Genomic DNA, 23,194 nt, shown 5'->3' with positions numbered 1-23,194 from the left:
ATGGAACAGGGTGCAAGGAACCTCTGAGTTCCAGTGAGACCAAAAGCACATTGGAATTCTCTGCCTGTCCCTTCCCTAGTAGAGAACACCCCCTGGTGACTAATATTTTATTTCTCACACAATTCCCCTTGCAAATGATGTGCCGGGATTCCTCTCCTGGGCAAAATTAAAGGCATTCCCCCCCCCCCTGTTAAGTTTTAACTGTTAGAGCAGCAAGTACGGTATTGTGTTATGCTGCTGTCTGCCTCAGAGTAAGTCTGTAAATGTCACTCTCAAATAATTTTGTTTTCTATAGATGCAGGCGTTGGTAAACGGACAACTGAGGGATGAGGAATTTGCTTTTAAAAATGGATGTTAATTAGAGATAAATCTGTAAAATAAGCAGAATGAAAAAGGGGGAAGAAATGGAAATATATGAGAAAGAGACTGGGAAGCCAGGTTTTTTTGGGAAAAACATATTAAATTAGCTTTAATTTGGTGTTGATGTGTTATAAATTTGAAAAAATTAAGTGGCAAAAGAAGAAAGAAAGTGAGGTTTGCTGCATAAACCAGCACTAAACCAGCACACCACTTTGGCACCAGTTTGCAGTCAATCGGACTATTGGGTTTTGGGGTATATTGACGGCCCCCAATTTGAATGTCAATTTTGGGGCGGTGCAAAAAGTGGGGCTTGCAGCTCAAAATGGCACCAAACCAGCACACTACTTTGGCACCAGTTTGCAATCAGTTGGACAAAGTGGGAGGTTTGGCCATTTACTTGTGACCCCTGTTTGAGTGTGTTATAAGAATTTTAAGGTCTCAAATAAAGAATATTCATAAATGCGACACAGGTGGCGCTGTGGTCTAAACCACTGAGCCTCTTGGGCTTGCTGATCAGAAGGTCGGCGGTTCGAATCCCCGTGATGGCGTGTCCCAGCTCTTGCCAACTTAGCAGTTCAAAACCACACCAGTGCAAGTAGATAATTAGGTATCACTGTGGCGGTTTCCATGCGCTCTGGTTTCCATCACGGTATTCCGTTGCGTCAGAAGCGGTTTAGTCATGCTGGCCACATGACCTGGAAAGCTGTCTGTGGACAAACGCTGGCTCTCTTGGCCTGAAAGCGAGATGAGCACCGCAACCCCATAGTCGCCTTTGACCGGACTTAACTGTCCAGGGGTCCTTTATTTTTACCTTTTTTATTCATAAATGCACACATATCTAAATATATGAATCATAAGGCTGAAATAGTATGGGAGAGCAATCCTTAAGACATTTTGACTCTCCCAATGACCTCAAATATAAGGGAGGCAAATGGGGAAAGCCTTCCCATTGTCTTTTTGATTGTAAATCCTGTCTTAAGGGCATTATTTGTGTATGAATACGGGGAGCCTGTGACCTGGAGTCAGGAACTAAAGCGTTAACCATCACAAAAGAATGGCTAAACTGCCCAGGTAATGCAATCAGTGACAATTATCAGCTATCCTGGCAGACAGGATTTCTGCTGTATACCACCTCCTTCTGTGATGCATGTATGATTTTTTTTGGGGGGTATGGTCTTGGGCTACAGGGTGGGCAACTTCAATAGTCTATATAAGGGCTTGCGCCCCATTGTTCAGGGTTCCCCTCCCTTCTGCTTGTGGTGAGTGGGGACCCTGTTGCAACAGTTTATTTTCCTTCAATAAAGGTCAGGCTTACTAGCCGCTTTACTTCTCATTATACCAAGGCTCTGGTTGGCCTTTGTTATTTTTCTCATACTGACAGAGAACCCACTAAAGGACTCTATTTGGACTCTGAAATATCCCAAAAGGGAAAGGGAGCAGTTTTTTTTCTCATAGGAAGTGTAAATTACTCATTTCGGAGAGCAGCACAAAACATGAGGTTTGCAGCAAAAACTGCAGAAGACTAGCACAAAACTTTGGCGCCTTTTTGGAGTCAATTAGACAAGGTTGGCTTTATTGGCATTAACTGGTGACCTCGATTTGCTGTTGTCAGTTATTCGATTTGGGGGGGCGGCACGAAACACAGGGTTTGCAGCACAAAACTAACACAAAACTTCGGCATCCAGAATTTCTGGGTCACACACTAATGAAACTTGGATAGTAAACATCCACAGGAACAAAGAGAATCCCAGCTTTAAAGGCAAAATAATTCAAGCAGGCAGGAAAACTCTCAAGACTGCATGTGCTGAAGTTGAGATTGCAGTTATCTTGTTGTAAATTAATTAAGTTTGGAATTGGACTAAATAGGTTTCCGGCATCCCCTCCAGGCCTCTGATTTTATAGCCCTTCCTATAGAAGTGGCCGATAAAACGAGGTCAAACCAGCTGGGCGAGCTTAATCTAGCAGATACCCCTTTTTTGTGAGAACGAGACTTTGCATAACTAAAGAATTGGCTAAGTACAGGTGAAATGGATAGCGGGAGACCCTTCTGATGTCATCTGAATGTGTAGGAAAGAGAACAAAGAAGAGAGTCCTAAGTCCTGTCTGTATGTTTTCTTGGAACAAAATAAATAAAAAAATCCTTCAGTAGCACCTTAAAGACCAACTAAGTTTTTATTTTGGTATGAGCTTTCGCGTGCATGCACACTTCCCTGTTCAGCAGGCAAGACCTGGGTCACTTTTAGGCCCCGCTCAGGGAACCAGTTCCCTACGCCCTTCCGTAGCCATCCCAACGCGTGACGTCACGTCCCCCAGCCTGGGCGCTGATTGGCTGCGAGGAGGCGGAAGCGAGGGCGGGCGCTCCGTCGCCGTTGCCGCAGTGACAGGACCGGGCCGCTCTTAAGAGCTGGGAAATGGCGGCGGCATCGTCGTCGCGTCGCTCCCAACAGCAGCAGCAGCATCACCTCCCTCCTCACCACCCGGCTGCGACTCCCGCGTCGCCGCCGCAGAGCCCCAGCCTTCCCCCCCTCGGAGCTTCCCCTCAGCAGAGGCCCAGCCTAGCCGGACCCGAGGGGGAGGCTCACGGGAGCAGCGGCCGGGAGGCGGCGACGGCGGCGGAGAGGCCTTTCTCTCCGGAGAGCGTCTGCGAGGCCGCCGGGCCTCCTCCTCCTCCGGGCTCCGGCGCCAGCAGCGCCGCCAACAGCAGCAGCAGCAGTAGCAGCAGCAGCAGCTCCGGCTCGTCGTCGTCGTCCTCGGCCGCTTCCAGCCCGGCCGCCGCCGAGAGCCCCGACCCGCCTGCCCCTCCTCTGCAGCCGCCCTCTGCGCCCGTGGGAAGCGGCACTTTCCGGGAGCTGCTCGAGGCCTGCCGCAATGGGGACGTGACCCGCGTTCGGCGCCTGGTGGATGCCACCAACGTCAACGCCAAGGATATGGCAGGGAGGAAATCCACCCCGTTGCACTTCGCGGCAGGTGAGGGGGTCGCCGGGGGTGGGGCGAGGCGGGCCGGGTAGCTGCCTGGGGCGCGTTGCCCCGAGAGGGTCCTCTGATGCTTGCGGGGAACCACCCCCTTGTAATGCTGAAGTGTGCTTAATCGGAGAAGGGAATGCCATTGCACCCCAATATTTCACTTCCCCAGAATCTGCACGAGGTTGAACATAGTTGCAGAAGAGGCAGAAAGGCTCTTTACTTTCTCAAAGGGATGCTCCTTCCGCACAGATCAGAAGCGGAGAGGCTGTTTATAATTTGACACCCTGGCGGCTGGCTTCCTGCTGGTGGGTGGGAGGGTAGATGGGCCTCCGCCCTGCTTGTTGTGGTCCACTCTGCTTGTAGTGTCTGGATCAACAGCTCCTCCAGGCCAGATTCCGAGGGCTGCGCAGCAATCGCGCACCTATCCTGTATGTGTGTGTGTCCCCCCCCCCCCCCACAGGGGCATGGAGGTGGTAGTTGCCCTTCCCAACTGGGAGAATCGGGCCCTCTGACACAGATTCCCACTTCCCTACTGGGGGGAAATGTGCAACTGAACCGAGGGGCAGGAGGTGGTGGTTGCTGCCTCCCTGGGGCAGCCATCCACCCCCCTGCTCTTTTTCACTCACTTTCCCCTTTTCTGTGGGTGGCAGTCTCTGGAGGATGGGGCCTAGTATATAAGTAATTAAGCAAGGGGAGGAGTTGCTGCTGCCTCCTCCTGCTCTGTTTGGGCAGTCCAGCAGGGAGGAACGAACCCCTTCAGGGAAGTGCTGCCTCTGCCCAGTCTCCCCCCCCCCCAAAGGAATAGCAGGGAGAATTGGTGATTACTTAGCTGCCCAGAAGGAATGCCCACCTGTTCGTTCTCTCTCTGCTAATATTGGACTTACAGCAGGGGTGATGAGGGAAGACAAGAAGGCCTTGAAAGTTCTCTGACTGTGGGCCTGCTATAACTAAGCCACCTTGGAGAGGTGAATGGTCATGAGCTTTTTAAGTTCTTCATTCGCCACCTCTTAAAGGACAAAGGTGTAGAGGTCCATAGGCCCTTGGTGTCAATTTAAGGTGAAACATCAGATGCTTCTAAGGGCCACTTCACATGTTGCAACACTACTCCTATTAATATTTCAGGTGTACACCGTAAAATGTTGATGAAGCAATCAGTTGTATTCTGTTGGTACGGGTTTTAGCACAGGAATAGTGAATGCGTTATCCTCAAGATATTGCTGGACTCCAGTTCCCATCAGCCCCAGCCTGCTTTTCCATCGGTCAGGGATGATGGAGGTTGTAGTCCAAAAATATCTGGAGGGCCCCACGTTGGCTACCACTGCATTCTGTGGTTGAGGTTTTAATGATACCTTAGACTGGTTTTTGTGAATTGGAATCTGTTATTTTTCTCTGCAGATAACTGCTGCCATGAGTTGTACACTCTGTGTGAGCACTTTAGTGGTGGCATGAGAAACTTGTGTGAGATTGCTGCTCTTGTCTACAAATGTACAGTGTGATTTATTGAGTTTGCGGAATACGGAGGGAGAGTTTGCATGAGTTACTTTATCGGCCTATTCATGCAAATATTATATAACATAATATTATTTATTACATTAGTCACTTTGTAGCAAAAAAGTCTCAAAGTTACTTAACAAGATAAAATAAGGAATAAATAAATTAAAAGCCAAAAATCTAGCAAATTATGTGCAATACAAAATTCCTAAAATGCTCATCTTACAACACAATAGGAACAAGAAGTCCCACCCCACCCCCACTAAATGCTGATGAGCATCATTTTAGAATGCACTGGGGAGATCATTCTACAAATCAAAAGGCCACCACTGAAAAATAAATTTGTTCACATGAACAGTTAATTGTGGAAGGGGGGTTATTGGGTTGTTGTTGTTTTATTATGATTATTTACTTCGTGGTTTTATATTCTGATTTTATCCTGTGAATCTCCCTGAGACTTGCGGGTATAGGGCAGTATAGAAATTCAATAAATAAATAGGCTAATTGTGAGAACTGTCTCAGAGAGCCAGCACATCTGCACCTCCCAATTTAGTGTATTCTTGTTGGCAAACTTCAGCTTTTGTTGCCATGCAATGTATGAAGAGGCCCTAATAAGTACAGAACTAATGATTCTCTTTTCTCAAAAGTATTTTTGAAAGGGACCCTGAGGGTCATCTAGTCCAACCCCTGCAAAGCAGGAATCTCAGCTAGATCATACATGGCAGGTGTATGCAACTCTGGTATCTAGAGTAGATCCACTGAGATGAATGGACCTAAATTGGTCATGTACATTAATTTCAAAGGGTCTAGCCTGAATGACTTAACACTAGATACAGTACAATCCAAATTTATGTACTGTAGCTTTTAGATTCAAGAGGACATCAGACCAGTATCTGGTGTTTACTGTACTTCATATAAAATGTTTACTTTAATACCCAACCAGATAATAATGCATTCTGGTTTTAAAGGATTTATGTCAACTGAAGAAAGTGTTCAAAAAGTTGGTTTAAAAGGGTTACATGAAAAAATTGGTGCAGATCCCATTGGTATTTATTGGATTTCCTGAGGTGACAAATAGGATGTGTCTGACTTTAATGAGCTCAGCTTGGGATTTCCAAGTGTGTTTATACCAAGTTCGTGGAGCCTTTTTTAGTACCAGGGGCAACTGACCCTTGCGGAAAACATCAATTGGCTGTGGGTTAAACCACAGAGCCTAGGGCTTGCTGTTTAGAAGGTCGGTGGTTCAAATCCCCGTGACAGGGTGAGCTCCCATTGTTCGGTCCCTGCTCCTGCCAACCTAGCAGTTCGAAAGCACCTCAAAGTGCAAGTAGATACTGTAAATAGGTACTGCTCCGACGGAAAGGTAAACAGCATTTCCATGCGCTGCTCTGGTTCGCCAGAAGTGGCTTAGTCATGCTGGCCAGATGACCCGGAAGCTGCCTGCAGACAAACACTGGCTCCCTCGCAGTGGCGTAGTAATAGGGGGGTGCGCCGCCCCGGGCAGCAGGCTGGACGGGGCTGACCACCTCCGACGGCCGCTGCTGCGCGACGCGGCCGCTGCCATGAAGGAGAAGCCCTGATGCAACCTCACTCCGCGGCTTGCTTGCGGGGTTTGCCGTAGCACCTCCTGTGCGCGCTGCGCGTCATGACGCGCAACGCATGCGCACAACGGAACCCTTCGGGTTTGCCGCCCTGGGCAGCCAGGCGGGTAGCTATGCCGCTGCTCCCTCAGCCAGTAAAGTGAGATGAGTGCCGCAACTCCAGAGTTGTCCGCGACTGGACCTAACGGTCAGGGGTCCCTTTACCTTTACACAACTATTAGTCAGGTAATTAAAAGTAAAGGGACCCCTGACCATTAGGTCCAGTTGTGACCGACTCTGGGGTTGCGGTGCTCATCCTGCGTTATTGGCCGAGGGAGCCGGCGTGCAGCTTCCAGGTCATGTGGCCAGCATGACAAAGCCGCTTCTGGCGAACCAGAGCAGCGCACGGAAACGCCGTTTACCTTCCCGCTGTAGTGGTACGGTACTTGCACTTTGACGTGCTTTCGAACTGCTAGGTTGGCAGGAGCTGGGACTGAGCAAAGGGAGCTCACCCCATCGCGGGGATTCGAACCGCCAACCTTCTGATCAGCAAGCCCTAGGCTCTGTGGTTTAACCCACAGTGCCACCCACGTCTCATAGGCAGGTAATTAACTGTATTCTAGTCTCTTATACATTCATACCTCAGGTTGCGGACCTGGAAGTGTTTACTTCCAGGTTCTGCCGTGCACACATGTGCAAAAGCATTCTGTGCGCTTCACGCATGCGCAGAAGTGCTCTATTGGCGCTTCGCACACACGCTCTATCACCACTCTGGATACGTACTTTTCGGGGTGCGAATGGCACCCCGGAACGGATCAGGTACGTATCCAGAGGTACCACTGTATCATATAAGTATCATAGGTTCATATATTGTAATGGCTTGGAGATAATACTGGGGTTTTGCTCAGCTTCTCAGGTGGGGATCAAGTGATTAACCTAAACAATATAACTACCACTCTTAGAGAGGGGGGCCAGTGAAGACACACACCCGCTCCTTCTATGAATTAGTACTTCTGTTGGAGCAGGAAAGACAGGTGAGGGGGGAATCTTGGAGCACTTTCCAGTAGCAGCACTCAATTGGTTGCTGTACTCTCTGGCCCTTTTTGGAAGGAAGTGGCTCCCTAGAAATGCTTAGAGGATGGTTGAGATTAAACATATGACTGCATCCACCTTATAGATTAGAAGTTCCCCATCCCTGGTGCAGGTCCCTTCTCTTCAAGGAGACATATGTTCAAATCTCTACTTAGCCATGAGGCTCACTGGCTGGCCCTCTCGGCTTATTCTACCTCATGGGGTGGTTGTGAGATAAAATGGGGGGGAGGAAAGCATGAGCACTGCCCCGAGCAATTTGAAGAAGATTTTTTTTTGGGGGGGGGAATGTAGTGTCTCCTGCACTATACGGATGACTGTCTTCTGGTAGGCCAATTTTCCTTTTTCCTATTCTCTGAACAAAACTTCTTGTAGCTCAGTCTAGCAGCTGAACAATATGAGGAGTAAACAAGTTTTTCTTTTCCAAAAATAGCTATTCCTTCTTTCAAGTAGGTTTCTCCCAAACATAGGTGGCCCTAATCCCACACTAGTTATCAAATTTAAGAATTCCTGAAAGGCATCCTTTTTGTCACCTTCTGTTTTGGAACTCACAAACAATCTTGACAAGAATTGGAAACTACTGTTTATTAGGTTATATGTGATGTCTGTTTTTTCCAAATCAAATTCATATTTCTGCTTGCATTACTTATTTTTTTGTAAGTAGGTACAGTTTTACTCACTATTTGTAGTTACAGGTAGGTAGTTGTGTTGGTCTGATGTAGTTGAAACAAAATTTAAAAAATCCTTCCTGTAGCAGCTTAGAGACCAACTAAGTTTGTCATTGGTATGAGCTTTCATGTGCATGCACACTTCTCACTATTTGTAGTTGCTATTTAAAAATGATTTTGTTTAGAGTCAGACCTTTGTCTAGGACAGCAGTTTTCAAACTTGTCATGGACCCTTTGAAAATGAGTGTGGGCCTCGGTGGATGACTTAAACATTTCTCTTCAGTGCACCATCAAAACCAGTGCAGTATTATGAAAATCATGATCGTTGGGTACCAAAGGAATAAAACTGGAAAATTGTTTGTCTCCTTTATATGCAGGTGCCAAAACTAGACAATCCCAATCAGTAACTTTTCGGCAGTTTAAGATATATGGCTTCATTGACCAATAACTAAGGAAGCTGAACATGTCTGGTACACTAAAATTACAGGTTGACTCAAAATACAGGATTGGGCACCCAGACTATGAACCCTAGACCTTGTTACCCTATGCAATAAATTCAGTACAGTGGTACCTCGGGTTGAGTACCCAATCCGTTCCGGGGTGCCGTTCGCACCCCGAAAAGTACTTAACCCGAGCGGTGTTTTAGCGCACGCGCGAAGCGCTGATAGAGCGCTTCTGTGCATGTGTGAAACGTGCAGAATGCTTCTGGGTCCGACGAGTACACAACCTGAAAGTACGCAACCTGCAGTGTGCTCAACCCGAGGTATGACTGTATTGGCCTAGCAAGCTTGATCACTGTTATGTAAAAAAAAAATTAAATCAAGTGCAGCACCAAGAACAAATATTCTTACCAATTCTGCATTATTTCCACAGTCTACATAAATGCCATCGTAAGCCACCAAGAGCTTCTGGACTAGGGCAATTTGCAAATAAAAATCTTAGTCAAATCCAGTACTAGATAATTTAATCCTGTGCTCTTGGCAATTAGTAGCTAGTTTGGTATATGTTCTGGGGTTTCAACCCTGAAAGGCAGAGAAATGTGGAGCTCATAACTACAGAGTAGGCAGATTTCATTTTGGGGTGTTGTAGAAATAGAGGCAAGTAAAAGTGCCATTATTAAAGCTGTTAGCGCTGTCTCATTTGGGTTACAATACCCATCCTTAGTCAATTGTGTTCAGAAATGATGAAGTCAGATTACAGGTGCACATAATAGCAACTGGAGCAACTGCTGAATGAAAAACCTTCAAGAGATGAGTCTGGAAATAAAGGGGTCTCTTTATCCTTTTTTTTTTATAAAAAAAGTGGTGAACTGTGAGAAGAGAACAATAGTACTCCACATATCTCATAGGGTTTTTTGTTGTTGTTAAATTTTCTAGTGTAAGAACTAATGGTTTATAATTATGGTTTCGTCCTCAGGCTGAGATTATGCAGTAAGTGATGCTACTTGCTCATAATCTCAGATACAAAGAAATCCTCAGCCTCATAAACAACACTGGGCATACTCAAAGAAGAAGGTACTAGTCTCATCATTAAGTTTGGTTGTGTATGGGAGGCTGACGCAATTTTCCAGCACTATGGTCAATAGGTCACCCGGATCCCATTGGAGAATACTAAAAGAACTGCACCATCTGCAGAAGAATTTTGCTATATAGAAATAGAGAAGCAAATATATTAAGCATTTCACAGGACTCTTAAGCAGGGGTCTTGTGTTTGCTGCCCAAAAGATCATTCTAGATGCCCCATTTTCTTGAGCATTGTTATCCCTGATGGCATGGTATTTTAGGCTATTCAGTTCTGTGTCTGTCCTCGCCTGCACTAAAATAATTACTCATATGACTCAAAGGTGTGCCTTGGAACAGTACTTTTTCAGTGCCCTCTTATACCCAGTGGTGGAGGAAGGGGGGGTGCAGACTCGCCCCGGGTGTCATCACTGAGGTGTGTGTGTGACATAATGAGTTAAAAATAAAAAATTGGACTCCCGAAACTTTTTAGGAGTGACGTGGTAGCTTAGGTGCCTGCTGGTTCTGCGTTACCTAAAACGGCAGCGTGGGACTTGCGCCTGCCTACTGCCTTTCCCTCAGCCGCCCTACAGCTGAGGGGGAGGAGACGGAGAGCTAGCTACACCATTGCTTATACCAGTGCTGCATTGATAAGATAACATTTTTGTTATTTAGACTGATAGGAAGAAGAACTTGCTAAAATGGCAGTTTTATCAGGGATTTAATTGGGGCTGTTTCAGTAGAGGAAAGGATTGAATCCCTGTCCACGTGTTGTGTGATCCTAGTCCAGATTGGGACTCCCTGTGGTTACGTCTTGAAAACCACCACCAAATACACAGATGCCAATGGAAAAATGTATTTACTATTGTGATTTGGTCTTCTGTTGGTACATGCAGGTAGGAAGGAGCTACCCTAAACTACATGAAATTAGCAAGATAGTAATATTCATGAATGCAATCTAAGTCTTAGTTTGCACAATGTACTAGGTGGACTAATATTTATTTGTTCTAAATGTTTGTATATTTTAACATTTAAAATTATTTTTTTTTTGCAGGTTTTGGAAGAAAGGATGTAGTGGAACACTTACTACAGACAGGAGCCAATGTCCATGCTCGTGATGATGGTGGATTGATACCTCTTCATAATGCCTGTTCATTCGGTCATGCTGAGGTAGTCAGCCTGTTGCTGTGTCAGGGTGCAGATCCAAATGCCAGAGACAACTGGAACTATACTCCTCTGCATGAAGCTGCTATCAAAGGCAAGATAGATGTGTGTATTGGTAAGTGCATCATTTTTTAAAAAATTCTTTTTTCAGCGGTTTTCAATAGTATTATATCTTATGGGCCCATAGTTACTACCGTATTTACTCAAGTCTAATGCGCCATCAAATCTAACGCACACCTGAATTTTCAGAACCTTGAAACCAAAAAAAGTATTTGCTGGCGAATGTAAATGCGTCGTCAAATCTAATGCGCACATCAATTTTTGCAACTTAATTCGGCCCAAAAAGGTGAGCATTAGAATCAAGTAAATACAGTCACTTGTAACAATAATACTGATACCAAAGCAAAAATATTCAGGTGCTACAAAATATCTGAAAAGGCCTCTTCGCATCAGTTCCTCTATATTTTCCAGCAATTTATTATGTACTATACAGAAAAGTTACCGGTAACTGATACAATCTTCATTTTGGCTGGTCATTAACTTCCTTGGTTCTTTGTTTTTTGATGAAGGATTCTGATTATATCTCCATTATCAGCTCACAGGTATTATCCCCAGATCATGCATAAACCTCTTGTGTTTATCTTTCTTGCTGCAGCCAGATTGTTAGTGGCCTCCTGTTGGAAGTCCAAATCATCTCCTTCCTGAGAGGAGTGGCTAGCGAAAGATCAGAATATCTGACACATAAATAGAGAGTCCTTAAGTGTTCTTTAAAAAACATATCTTTTTTATTTGACATGGTATAAGTTTTTTCCTATGTTAACTCTGTCGAACAGCCCACTAAACCCCCTGCAGATAAATGTGGAGAGGCTTTATTGAGAGCTGAATTGCCTCTCTCTCTCACACACACCCCTTTTTTAAATATGTGGTAGTTGAATGTGGTATTGAATTCTCAATTGTTTACAAGTTTTCCTTCCCATTGCATTTATCGTTTTATTTTTTCTATTTCTGCATGCATTTGTATTCAGGTCACTTTTAATGACACGTATCACTTTTAAGGTATTTTTGTATTGGTTTATATCAACAAATTTCTATTTTTTTTAAAAAAAGAAGGATTTTGGTCAGATAAATTATTAATCCACCCTAAAGAATAAGGGAGAAAAAAGGAAAAGCAAGCATGAGTCTTAATTATCTGGAATTCATTTTGAAAGAAAAAGAAATATACATGGCTGCCTGCTAGTGTAAAATACTGCAGAATACTTCAGTTTATTGCTTTAGTTTCATGCTTTCATCTGTAAAGGAGTGTAATAGCTAGTATATGAAAAACTGAGCTGAACAAAAGTCAGCATTATTAATAATCCAAAGACAGACAACTTATTGTTATTGCTATGCTACCACCACACTATGCTATGTATAGCCTTTGCAGATTTACAGTCTAATAATTGTCTGGTAAAGCTTTGTAGCTTGCTAGCCTTCTGGAAAAAAGATAACTAGGGATGCAATTCTGTGAACTCTTTTCCAGTAGCTAGGCCTGTTGAACTCAATGAGACTTGTGTCTGAGTAGACATGTATAAGATAGCACTGCAAATCTATGTAAGACAACTATACTTGATGTTCAGGAACTGCGTGGCTAACTCCATGGGCCAAATGGGACTGCTTTTTTCTTTGAGCAACAACTGCCCCCCTCCCCTCCCTTGATAAGATACTTTTGAAATATGTTTCAAAGTCAATTGAAATGTGAAAATGGAGGGGGAGATGCTCTCATGATTGTGGCCTTGTGTTTGTGTGTGTGTAATATATTATATGGGACGCGGGTGGCGCTGTGGTCTAAACCACTGAGCCTAGGGCTTGCCGATTGGAAGGTCGGTGGTTCGAATCCCCGCGACGGGGTGAGTTCCCGTTGCTCGGTCCCTGCTCCTGCCAACCTAGCAGTTCGAAACCACGTCAAGTGCAAGTAGCTAAATAGGTACCGCTCCGGTGGGAAGGTAAACGCCGTTTCCGTGTGCTGCTCTGGTTCGCCAGAAGCGGCTTAGTCATGCTAGCCACATGACCCGGAAGCTGTCTGTGGACAAACGCCGGCTCCCTCGGCCTATAGAGCGAGATGAGCGCTGCAACCCCAGAGTCGTCTGCGACTGGACCTAATGGTTAGGGGTACCTTTACCTTTTTAATATATGGTTACTGGGACTATTTATGGCCAATGTATTCATTCTGCAAGTCAGTTTTCAGTGCTTTCCTCCTTCTTTGCACAGTGCTACTGCAACATGGAGCTGATCCAAATATTCGAAACACAGATGGGAAGTCGGCCTTGGATCTTGCAGATCCCTCTGCAAAAGCTGTACTTACAGGTGAGAAGTATCCGGGTTCTTTTTACCTTACCGTGTGTAATCAGTCTCTTAAACTACTCCCTAATTTTTCTACTACAAAACAGCACAAATGTACATGGTATGTTTACAGATTTCATTGTAGTACTTAGTGAGGACCAAATGTTATAAATATTATTTATTTCATAAAGTTGCTTGTTGTGCTTCCTTCCTTGCGACACTCTACAACTAACTTGCAGTTAATGTATTTTGGTTTAACTGTAGTGATACCGATATCGTTTTTCTATATATTTACATCATTTACTATAAACCATTTCAATCCTTTACAACATATGCAGAAAGGAACTGATGATCATTTGTAGAATTAAAGAGAAAGTAGCAACAACGGCCAAATATGCATATCATGATGTCACTGTCTTTCTTGAGAGAGTCTCACATTTTGAGGCTGTAAAGGACAGAGTACTGAGTGAAATGTTAGGAATATACTGTAGTTTATTTTCTCATCTCTGTTTCTTTATTCACTTGCAAGCAAAAGGGAAGTCATTTGAGACTCATGGGGAATAGAAATGAGGGATGATTTTTTTATTTACGTGAGGATGACACAGTAGCTTGCTAGAATTATTATGGAAAGAAGAGTTTTGAGTCTGCAAATTATGTGAATCCCTGATGACTTTTCTCATCAGAATGATTAATTATTTTTTTAAAGAATACTTATATATATATATATATATCCCACTTTACAGCTCTGAAAGACTTTCATAACTCTCAAACTAAAATCATGCTCAAATTGAGTATAGGAACAGAAATTACAAGGAGTCCATATGGAACCGAGATTATTTAAGGCAGCATTTCTTGCGCTTGCCCTTTAGGGTGTTACACCAGCTCCCACCAAAATCTTCTGCAGCAAGGATGTGAAACTGAGCACCTGGGACCCATGCAGTTCGAGCAGGTGAAATACTCCTATGGATAATAAAAAAATGTTTCTTAATGAAACCAAATAATTTAGTAAGTTTTTGTCATTCCTTGGAGAAAATTTTCTATTCTGCTCTGCTAGAACTGATACGCTTGGTTAGTGCTTTAAGTAAGATAGCCATGTGTTCATTATTTGTCAGCACCTTATGGCTTCTGAAAAACGTTCTCTGCACTTTGGATCTGACAACTTAACTCTGTAGCCTGTAATTTTTTAAGACTGAGTGCTTAACCAGAGTGTGTGTTTGTTTTTGGCACCACATCTTCATTATATTGATATGGCACAAATACATCAGGCCAACAATTTGGGTTGCAACTAGAAACATATCAGTTACTGTACTTTTGTTAGCATTTACTGTTTGTTAAAAGAAAGGTGCTATTGTTGATTCCTGGAGTAACAACGTTGATTGGTCAGGAATATGGCTGAATTGCTCCATATGTATATTGCAAATTGTTTACATCCCTTTTTTCCACAAGGTACCTAGAAATGCATTTTGAAAAATAGAGGGTAAAATATCCAAGACCCCAATGTTTCTTCCTGCCTTCTATGTTCCCGAGTAGGCAATGAGGGTTGACTTTTGTTTCACACAAGCCAACATTCCAACACAGTTTAGGCCACTGTGTCAACTTCACAGGCAAAGTTCTATAATTGCATAGTCAGATCCCATGTCTTCAGCTGCAGCTAGTGAGTTCTTCAGTCTGATGCTGCTCATCTGCCAGGAAGGTAGAGAGATTGCTGATTTGAGGCTCAGCTAGTGCACATAGCATGTAAGAGAAGTCATCAGCCTATGTCAGTTGTTAGGGAAATTCCAGAAGTTAAAACAATTTCCTATTATTTATTTAAATAGACTGCAATAATGAATTCTGTATGTTTTGTTAAGAAATCAAATTATTTAAAGTACAGTTGATATGATTTGATCAAAGGGGATTATGAACAACCTCCTGTAGCATCTCAATTCACATCCTTGCTCTGACCTTTTAGCTAAGCTATGGTAGAGTCGTACTGTACTAAATTCGGCAGGTAGTGGCAGCTAGCAATCCATTGGGCTATTATTTTTATCCTTACGATAAGGTGAGGCATTTAGATGTCCAGTTAAATTGGTCTTCCAAGTGACCCCTATAATGTGCTGGGGTACAGAAAAGGCTAAGAACTCACTCATCACACATCCAGGTGAAAGAATACATGGAACTCAAGCCACTGAGGCCTCTGATACTACGTTTGGAAGACTCAAGATTCATATAAACCCTAAAGAGTTACATAGAAGTTAAGTCAATACTCCACCTTGCCTTGAGTCAAGTCTCTACTTGGGACCTCAGGCAGATCTTTCCCAGTCATTTATTCTGAGAGTAATACCTGGAGATCTCACTGAAGCAGTGTGCCGCTAACCGACACTGCCTTATTCCTAGCTTTTGTGATGCTGGTGTGAGAGAGAATCTGCTGTGAAAGGTATAGACCTGCACTATTTTCAGATTTAAGTGTTTTTGTGCTGTTAATTATATCACCCTTCAGTTTAACTTCCCTCTCAGTCTTTTTATCTGTTTTTAATGAAGGAGTTTATGTTTTGGCAAATCAAAATGAAAATCCTGATAATGTGAATTTTTAATACTACATCTGTTCACAGGAGAAAGAAAACGTGCATTCATCAGCTTATAACAAAGGAAAAAGAAAAGCAAATGTTCCCAAGAAAGCACGTTGCTAGGTACTTAAAAAGATTAAGGGCACTGGTCCATAGGCACACATTAGCATATGCTAAATTATTTGTATAGCAGCAAATTGCAATCTAAATGCCACAGAAGGCAAGCCAAGTAATTTCCCATCCAAATCACCCCACATAAATTATTTAATTAACATGCACCCCAACCCAGATGATCCCAAATCATTCCTCTTCAGTGTATTTACCCCCAATTAATTTCCCAACAGATTTCATTCCAAATGATTTTGGTTTCCCTACATTTGCCCCATCTTCTACAGTATAGCTAATCTTAATTTATTCCTCAAATTTATACATTACCCAGTAACAAAGATCACCCTGCTCAATTCAGTTTCTTCAGATCCATTACCCATCCAGAAAAACTTTGAAAAAGATTTGAGGCTGTGGACTAATTTCTAGCAATGCCGCTGTTCCCAAGGAATAAATGCTGGGGAAAGGGAGAAAGCCCTACTCAAAAACTGCTCCAATGTTCCCTAGCTTACTTATTTCACACAAAAAGGGTGGGTGAAGTTTTTGCCACTTTCGTTAACCTTAAAATACAACCTTTAAAATGTGTCTCAGAACCAATTAGTTTTATTATATTTTGTTGATATAGCAAACTAAAATATCTACTTTTTGAGATTTGTGTTACATTTGTTGTGCTTGGGGATCTTGGAAATGTATTGCTTCCCACTGGAGGCTACACAAAGTAGGAGCATGTATTTTGAGGGGCAGAGGGAGGGTGATTCAGGGAGGGGAGATAGCATCACTTCCGGAAGCTGTACATCCCAAGGGACTCTCTGCTCACCTCTGCTCAGATCTTGCGGGTCTGCCCTTGCCAGCCTGGTGAACCTTCTGGAGGTCACCAGGATGGCAAAAGATGTTATAGACTAATCTATATTCTTACAAGTGACAAATAACTGCTAACAACCTGCTGATGTCCAATTAAAGACATTTTGATTTGTTACGAGTTTTAATCTACAGACCTTGGACAAAGCATTCAGTCCTGTAGAACTTGGAAAACATGCAGTGGATTTAGTTGTGAGGAACTCTGGCCGATAGGTCATGCTCAGGGTAGACCTTCTTTTGGGAAAAAGTTACACTTCTGAATTCTAGCAAAAAAGCTGTTTGTAACTTGATGAACACAGCAAACCTGTGCCAAGGGTAGGGAACCTTTGATCCTCAGATGTTGTTGGAATCTTAACATCCATCAGCTCTAGCCAGTGTGACTAATGATGACAAATGTTGAGAGCTGCACCCCAACAGGGTCACAGGTTCCTCACTCCTCTTCTCTGCCCTCAGGAACGTCCTCCCCACAATACCCATCAAATGTATGTATGCATAATTCCTCGTGATCTTGTTCTGAAATCATGAAATATAAGTTTTGCTAAGAGGTATTGGCAGTATTGTAACTTGGGTAAAAATAAGTGAGGAATCGCAGCTAAGGGTTTTTATATTGGCCAAGGTACGACTTATGGTTCTTGGTTTATTTACAGCGTCCTTGGAGTAGCATTTTAAATTTGCCAAAGTGTTTTATATACTTTGATTCTCACAACAACCCTTTAAGGTAAGGGCATAGTGCAATTTTATCAAAACATTTATTCATATGCAGTCGTTCCACAGCTAAAGCGCTCAAGGTGGCTGCAATTTCAAAAAGAAATGCATAGTTCAATCTGTTACAAAAATATACCGTAAGAAAATGTTAAACAGTCATAGACAATAAAGGGCAAGTGGAAATAGGCCAGCAAAACAGGGAGCAGGTCTTGTAGGTAAGATGAAACAACAGCACTACCACCTTAAGGACTATCATATAGATTATTGCATAAGTTTTCTTGGGCTAGAATCTTCATCAGATGCATCATTCTTGGTATTCCTTGACCTTTATATGCAATATTACTGTTATACACTTAAAACCAATTCATCTTGTCGTAGCTACCGTGTTTCGCATATTATAAGACACGTCTTATATTTATTTTTTCCTCAAAAAAACACACCATGGCTTATTTTCAAGGGATGTCTTATTTTTTTTAATTAAGTACCGTACTTTTGCAGTCCGAGGGCTTCGAGCACAGTGAGCTAAGGGTACTGCCAGGTCCCAGGGCTTCGGGCTTCACGCGCCGCGGCTCCTGCCGGCTCCCGGGGCTTAGTGTTGCTTCAGTTCGGGTCCAGCCAGGTCCTGGGCTTCGCGCGCCGCGCGCTAAGGCTCTTGCCTGGTCCCAGGACTTCGCCGCGGCTCCTGCCAGCTGTCTTGAGCTGCGGGTCCAGCCGGGTCCTGGGGGTTAGCGTGCACGCGCTGAGGCTGTTGCCGGGTCCCAGGGCTTCGCCGCGGCTCCTGCCAGCTGCCGTGGCTTGAGTTGCGGGTCCAGCCAGGTCCCGGGGGGTTAGCGCGCGTGCACGCTGAGGCTCTTGCCAGGTCCCAGGGCTTCGCCGCGGCTCTTGCCAGCTGTCACGGCTTGAGCTACGGCTCCAGCCAGGTCCCAGGGGGTTAGCGTGCGCGCGCTGAGGCTCTTGACGGGTCCCAGGGCTTTGCCGCGGCTCCTGCCAGCTGCCGCGGCTTGAGCTACGGGTCCAGCCGGGTCACGGGGGTTAGCGCGCTGTGCGCTGAGGCTCTTGCGGGGTCCCAGGGCTTTGCACAGGGGAAACCGAGGCTCCTGCTGGGTCCCGCGGCTTCGCCTCTCGCTCGGACAGGGCTTTGCGCTAGAGCTTATTTTCGGGGTATGCCTTATTTTTCACCAACCCTTGGAAATCCTGTCATGGCTTATTTTTTGGGGATGCCTTAAAATATGAGAAACACGGTACCTAGGTGGTGAACAAAAGATGAGAGCTAGTCTCATCTGGAGTTGGGAAGACATGCAGACTTGACTTGTTCTAAGTGTTGTGTTCAAAGCTATGGCTTTCAGGGGTTCCCTGGAAACCTAATGGGGGAACAAGATCTGTTTGACTGTTAATGCTGCGAGTCCTTCCACCTTATGCTCAGCCTCTCTCTGTAAATAAAATCAAAGATGCTGCATTCTCTTGTGACCTTCATTCTAAGAAAATCAAAACCCAAGGTAAGCACTGGCACTCCCTGAAGTCTCACATTGGTTGGAGATTGCATTACACTGGCAGCCTCACTCCTAAAGGAGTGGGAGAGAAACGTATTTCCTCCTTCTGAAAGCATCACTAACTAGTTGTTTCTGTGTCAACATACATGTACTTGTGCAGATCTTTAGACATGTGCAAAGGGTGCTTAACTTAACAAAATAAACTGGTTTCACCTCTTTAGCAGTACCTTCTACTGCAGAATCTCATTTGACGGATATAAAACCACAAGCCTGGAGGGGACCCATGATGTCGTTTAACCCAACTCCGATCCTTTATTAATATCTTTGCTAGAGGCTTAAAATGCCTGGGCTATTTTTTTCCATTTCTACTGTAAGCAGTGGCTAGTAGGATATCCCTTTGAACATGTACCACATCATTTAAAGTAATGGCACACCACAGCAACACTATGCAATGGGTCTATGGCAAAGAGGAGGAATTTTAAATTATGGCTCCATATCAACACCCCCTGCTGGGCTGAATTTTCTGAGTGGGTGTTTGGCTTGTAATTCTATATAATGAAATTAATAGTGAACTATAAATGAGGGGGGCCCACATTTTATTGAAGATGAAATTATTATTTTGGTAGACTTGGTCTGCTTTTACAGCCTGACAAGTTGGCTATCCCCCTTTGAAGAGAAAATGTTCTATGAACATGCTAGCAGCAGCTATTCAGACAGTGAAATGTGCTACAGTGACCTAGCAAATTGAATTAAAATGTTAGATGTTATCATCTGCAAAGAATTGTAGCAATAAATGGTCAATCATCCTGATTCCAACATCTTCAACAGTAAAAGAAGTGATGTTAGGAGTGTATTACAACCGTGAACCAGAGAACTGCTGCTGATTTGCATGTAATTGCAGAAAATTGTAGCAGCTTGCATTTTTTTTTTAATGAGGTGATTGCGAGGACATAGCTGATGGAGAGCTTGTACTCTTTCCTGTGATATATTCATAATTCACTGTGTGAGTCTAGACATAACAAATATTTTAGAGACAGTAATAAAATGTGGATTTACATTTAGATATCAAAATGACGGTTTGCACACTAACAAATTTTCAGCATAAATATCTGCAAAGAAGTTAAAAGTGGACATCTTAATGGAAATGCATAACATAATCTGCTGAAAGACCAATGTTTCATACCAATGTTAATTCTTAACCTTTTTAGCTATATGACCAGTTGAGATGAATGGGAATGAGTTTAGAAATCATGGTATTTGGCATGATTCAGAACTTATTAACACATATGTTTGAAGGGTTCTGATGAACATGTGAATGTGGATTTTGGATTTTGTAGTGTTGTTGCTTGATCTGTCATCACTCTGTAAAAGCCTTTGCTATTTCTGTTCCTCCTCCCATGGCCCTTGTTCAACTGTGTTTTCAGTTGTCTTTTACTTCCTTGCAATTTCTGTATTGTTGTCTCTGGTTTTAGCACATCTCTTTATATACAGGTATATTTCCCGCCACGACTTGGGGCAAGTTGTTTTTGCCTGCTTCTAACAACTCAAGGTCCTCTGGCAGTTTTGATCATGCGAAAATCCATCACATATTCCCCCTCTTTTCTCTATAGAGTAATGAGCTGTGGATACAGGAACTGCTTGTTTATATACAATCACAATAGTGACATTTTATAGTTGTTAAAAACCTCCTGGTAGCTCTAATCCACCCAACCCCAGTTGTTGGTTAACTTACCGTGATACCATGGAATGTTTACATACACAAATATCCCCCCCCCAAAAGCCTGGGATCTTCTTAAATGCAACTGTGTATCCTTCCTCTGCTACTGCTGTTCTCTGTCTCCATTATGCTGCACTATCCCAGATGTGGGATCACCTGTTGACAATAGGAGAGTCAGTTGGTATAGTATTATAACAATTTACTGTCACAAATAGTGCAGCACCAAAGGCTTTAAAAAGTCACTGTGTTGCATTAGATTTATGGCATCACTGTCTCTGTTTTTCTTGTTAGAATAAGACAGAACTTTAAACTATTTGGTGCAGCCACAGTTCATCCACAACTTCATTGTAATGAGCTGCAGAAGGTGTGGATATAACTGATAGAGCAGTTTTGATATGATTCTTATGCATTGTACAAAATGCATGTGGATCTATTTTAGCAGGGGTGGCGTGACAAGGCTCTCTGGGCCAGCTCAACTCCATGACAACCATGGGATTGTCCCACGTTGTCACTGGCCGAACACATGGTTAGGACATACCCTTGATTTTAGTCTGCAGTTCAGGTCATGGGGGGTAGTCTGGATTATTTTGTTGTTGTTGTTGGTGTGTCATTTAACCCTATTGGAATGGTCAGACCATCATCTGTAGCTTGGTATTGCAGTTTAGATCCTCACTGCATAGTTGAGGGACCCTGGATACTTACAGAATCTAACAGATGCATGAATGCTTTGGGAGATTTTCCAGAAGTCATATTTGACAATCATGTTGAGGTCTTGGTCTTGCTATAGAATGGCGAGATGCGCTGGGCTGTAGACACGATTGCTCTCGAGTGCTCTATCCAGCACTGTGGATTTCCAGTGGGTCCCTGCTTGTCCAAGGATATTTTTAATATATTAAGCAGTTTATAAAGGCTAATTAATTAACAGCACATATCCTTTTGCTCCCCTGCCCCCAAGACCCACAGACTTTGGCAGCAATGACAAAAACAAAAACAATTAAATACAGCACTGGGGTGGATGGAGAGGTTTAAGACTCTCTGTTCAACTGGTGCTCTGGTGGAGATGCAGTTTTCCCCTTCTGTCGCAATACTAATAATCTGATGAGTGAAGAGGGGACTGCAGATGTCCTAACTGCAGAGGGGTGGCACATGAAAAAAGTGCCTACCATAATGATATTAAATTCTGACATAGGTAAAGGTGGTGGTCTCTGAGGTATGGGATAAATGACAAGATACCATCTACCTCAATGCTTAGATAATGTTTTCAAAGTTTAATAAGGGGTAAGTGCTCATCCACCTTACCATGAATCTTCATGGAGGCTTTTAGACTATGCCCTGGTCATTTTTGTTTTTAAAGGCCCATGGCATAGCCACCTTGCTGAAGCCAAGCAGGACTGCATCTAGGAAGCAGATGTAATCAGCTTTGAGTTGCATGATGGAGAAAGGCAAGATATACACACACTAAATAAAATACAGCTACCCCATAGCAGTGCTCTTACTTTTAAGAATGTTTTCCTTCAGCGCTCTCATTTTCAAAAGATAAAATGCCAAACAGGTTGTTTCCCTGCAGCAAGGCCTTCACTGCTGCAGGTCTCTCCTTCGTTATGTTGCTACAATTCTAACACTACTGTATTGGCATTGGCTATTCCTAGCATTGAGCTAAGGCAGAAATCCCTCCCCATCCCCATGGTCATGTATCCTTCTTTGTTTGAAGGGCTGTCCAGTCCCTCTGGTTTAAAGAAGGGAGGCACGGGCCTTGATGTTGCCCACCAACAGTTAACATCTTGATTGCTTAGGCCACATGGTCTCAGCCTTCCTTGTCATTACAATCCACATCCAATGAGATGCATTGCATTTTTTAAAAAAATTCTAGCAATTGCTTCTAAATATGCATTTACAGTATACATACATATTAGCACATGCACATTTGTGTGTGTGTGTGTGTGTGTGTGTGTGTGAGAGAGAGAGAGAGAGAGAGAGAGAGAATGAATGGCCATTCTATTCCCCTCAATGGTTGTTGGCACCAGCCCTAAAGCCAGCAACCTTGTTCTTCATTTGCCCTTCTGGAGTGATATAGCTTACAATTTTGGGTGCATCTTCCCTTAATTCCTTGGTTCTGTTGGCAGGCTGCCAACTCATGAGCCTGGGAGACACTCCACTCCAGTACTTCCTATATGCCTGTATAGTTTGTAAAATGGCTTCTGTTTGATTCACTTTGCAAGGGAAGACGAGGAGGCTTCTTGAGGCCTGCCTGAGGGGGAAAGTAGCTGAAGAAGTTAAGTTGGTCATCTCAAGGGAGTGCATGTTGCAAGTCAAATGTGCAGGACATGACCCTGGGCAGTACAATCCAGTTAGTACAACAAGTGCCCCAGTCAGTACAACAAGTGCCCCTTCAGGTCCATTATTCCAGTTTAAAATCCAATCATGCTAATCAAGGAGTCGCCATGTCAGCTAAAGCAACGAAAGAAAACTCCATCAGGAGTAGTAGTGGGGTAGGAGAACTGAAAATAATGCCAATATATTTCACATCTGGCAAGCAATGTGTCTCTTTGGTTTCAGATAGTACATGGGTAGATGATTTTTCAGGGCACTCTAGAGGCTATGGTGGCTCATCTACCAGAAGTAATGTATTTAGTGTTAAC

The 23,194-nt window shown here is 43.6% G+C and overlaps 1 protein-coding gene across 2 annotated transcripts in view; it reads left to right on the top strand.

Annotated features, from left to right (window-relative positions):
- Window positions 1-2,726: 2,726 nt before the first annotated feature.
- The window catches only part of TNKS (tankyrase), a 75,456-nt gene continuing 54,988 nt past the window's right edge, over window positions 2,727-23,194 (top strand). For both annotated transcript variants that reach the window (XM_035140372.2, XM_035140373.2), the window contains exons 1-3: window positions 2,727-3,327; window positions 10,706-10,930; window positions 13,063-13,158. In XM_035140372.2, coding sequence (XP_034996263.1) covers window positions 2,772-3,327; window positions 10,706-10,930; window positions 13,063-13,158 — 877 coding nt within the window. In that variant the 5' untranslated portion in view covers window positions 2,727-2,771. The remainder of the gene's footprint in view (window positions 3,328-10,705; window positions 10,931-13,062; window positions 13,159-23,194) is intronic.

This window comes from Zootoca vivipara, chromosome 16 (genome assembly GCF_963506605.1).
Source record: "Zootoca vivipara chromosome 16, rZooViv1.1, whole genome shotgun sequence".
Lineage (NCBI taxonomy): Eukaryota > Metazoa > Chordata > Lepidosauria > Squamata > Lacertidae > Zootoca > Zootoca vivipara.
Note: the sequence above shows the minus strand (reverse complement) of the source record. Positions and strands in the feature narration are given on the sequence as shown.